The following is a 2,603-nucleotide window of genomic DNA, read 5'->3' as shown; positions in this document are numbered from 1 at the left end:
TTTTGTTTTAAAATATTTTTTTAAAATCTCACAAATCACCAATCTCGTAGAAAAAGAAAACCAAAATCATACTTTTAAATTCCTATCAAAATCTACAAATTCTATCCAACTTCCACTACATCTAAAATTCCCAGAATTTTCTCAAACCCTTAGTCCAATAAGACCCCCTTATAGAATTCAGTTATGGATTCCTCCTAACTTTCTACAAACTATGCCACTTTATGGAGTATCCATTTAAAAAAAAAAAAGACTTATGCGTTCTATTATACTATGATTTTTGAGTAAAACTCGATTAACATTTCGCACCTTTATTTTGCATAGGCAATCCTCGGCAAAATAAAAATTACATCGATTTATGTCTTGTACCAATATAAATAGCTCATCTACTCATCATAGCTAGACAGAGGTAGAGCCTAGCGCTAACAAAAATGTTTTTTATTATTCGTCACGAGAAATAATTATAAAATGTGTTATCAAACCAAAGAAAGCCCACACATTATATAAAGCCCAAATTAAGACGAGTTTTTAATTTAATCAATAGATTACTCTCTCACTTAAACACCTCTCTGGATTTTATATATAAATACGCTTACACTTCATCTTCTTTAATCCACAAAACTCTTTATCTCTCACACACATACACACTGTACTCTCTTCCCCTTATTACAGAAAAAATGGAACTGTCGACTCAGATGAATGTGTTCAAAGAGCTTCTTGTTCCGACAAAGCAAGAAACCACCGACAACTACAATTACAATAGCAACATCAACAACCTGAGCTTTAATGGCGGATTTGATCATCATCAGTTATTCTCAAATGGATGGAACATTGATTACCTCTGTTTCAACAATGAAGAAGAAGACGAAAATACTCTTCTGTACTCATCCTCTTTCATGGACCTAATCTCTCAACCTCCACCGTTGCTTCTTCACCAAACACCACCTTTACCACCACCCTCATCTTCATCTCCGCCGTTAATCTCCCCCACGGCCTCAACATTCGATGACCCTTTTCTTGAGGCCCTACAAGAGATTATAGACTCTTCTTCCTCTTCACCACCAGTGATGCTTCCAACTTCCCAAGAAGAGAGCTTCATTAATCACTCGTCGTATCCATCTCCACTGGTGGAGTCTGATCAGAGCAAAAGCTTCAGTGTAGGATACTGTGGAGGAGTAGTAGAGACAACAAACAAGAAGAAGAGCAAAAAGCTTGAAGGCCAACCTTCAAAGAATCTCATGGCGGAGAGACGTCGAAGAAAACGGCTTAACGATCGTCTCTCTATGCTCAGATCCATTGTTCCAAATATCAGTAAGGTAAAATAATAATTCTAACGTTTTATGATTTAACCTTTTTGAATAATTATAATCATAATGGTCAAAATCAAGAAAATATTCTTCCTCTATTTTTTTAATTAATGGGAGTAATGTATTTTTCTATTATTATATGGGCTAATAAAGAGATTAATCTTTTTAATCAGTATGTTCGAACTTAGTTAAATCTCAAAATTTAAACCCTAGCTAGCTGTAGTATTTGTTTTCTTTGAAGATTTAATGTTTGGTTCAAAAGATTCGTCCTTTATACTGAGTGAATTAATATATTAAATGTGTTTTCATGAAAATAGCGTTTTCTATGTTTTCAACATTATATGTTTGTTTTTCTTGTTTGAACCTTTTTTAAGACTTGTTTAATTATTGTGTTCTTACTTTTATGGGAATCTAAGAACCTGTTGAAAAGTAGATATATAAAATAATTTAAAAGTTTTTAAAATAATGATTATTGTTATCTTCAAAATTAGATGGACAGGACATCGATACTAGGAGATGCCATAGATTACATGAAAGAGCTTTTAGACAAAATCAACAAGTTACAAGACGAGGAACAAGAACTTGGAGTTAGCAACAGTTCACATCATTCTAAGCTCTTCGGTGATATCAAGGATCTTAATACAAACGAACCGCTGGTCAGAAACTCACCAAAGGTATAGCAAGAATGAAGATAACTTTTCATGTCAGTATTCTTGTTTTTTGTAGTTTTACATGTTAGCCCATGTACTTGTGAATTGTTACTAGAAATACCCTCGAAATTTTACAAATTCACAGGTTGAAGCGGACTGATTTTGTTAATTTTATTATGTTTTGTATAGTTTGAAGTGGACCGGAGAGACCAAGATACTCGGGTTGAGATATGTTGCTCCCCCAAACCGGGATTGCTTCTATCAACTGTTAACACACTAGAGACTCTAGGCTTGGAGATTGAACAATGTGTTATTAGCTGCTTTAGTGATTTCTCTTTGCATGCTTCTTGTTCCGAGGTACTAAGAAGATATCAAGATAATATATGATATCCTAATAATATATCTGCAATGGGAAGACTGATGAGTTTGTTTGTGCTGTGTGTGTGTTTGTCTTTATAGGCAGCTCAGCAGAGAGATTTCATCAACTCCGAAGATATAAAGCAAGCATTGTTTAGAAACGCAGGTTATGGAGGAAAATGCTTGTAAGGAGTTTTTATGATGAAATTAATGAACCAACATACTATTTATTTCATGCTTTCAAAAAATAGAAGTTTGGTGTCTATTTCCATTGCAAGCTTGAATTTTCTAG

At 33.9% G+C, this 2,603-nt stretch overlaps 1 protein-coding gene across 2 annotated transcripts; it reads left to right on the top strand.

The window, feature by feature from the left end:
• The first annotated feature begins 424 nt into the window (after positions 1-424).
• LOC106324826 (transcription factor bHLH93-like) lies at positions 425-2,603 on the top strand. 2 transcript variants are annotated; one of them, XM_013762812.1, is made up of 4 exons: positions 430-1,313; positions 1,796-1,978; positions 2,144-2,311; positions 2,414-2,603. In XM_013762812.1, the coding sequence occupies exons 1-4, from the start codon at positions 675-677 to the stop codon at positions 2,498-2,500; spliced, it is 1,077 nt and encodes a 358-aa protein (XP_013618266.1). In that variant the 5' UTR covers positions 430-674; the 3' UTR covers positions 2,501-2,603. The 2 variants fall into 2 exon arrangements, with proteins under 2 accessions (XP_013618267.1, XP_013618266.1); XM_013762813.1 differs by lacking the exon at positions 2,414-2,603 and having other exon boundaries at positions 425-1,313; positions 1,796-1,980; positions 2,156-2,309.

The sequence above is a fragment of the Brassica oleracea genome, chromosome C2, assembly GCF_000695525.1.
Source record: "Brassica oleracea var. oleracea cultivar TO1000 chromosome C2, BOL, whole genome shotgun sequence".
In the NCBI taxonomy this organism is placed as follows: Eukaryota; Viridiplantae; Streptophyta; class Magnoliopsida; order Brassicales; family Brassicaceae; genus Brassica; species Brassica oleracea.
Note: the sequence above shows the minus strand (reverse complement) of the source record. Positions and strands in the feature narration are given on the sequence as shown.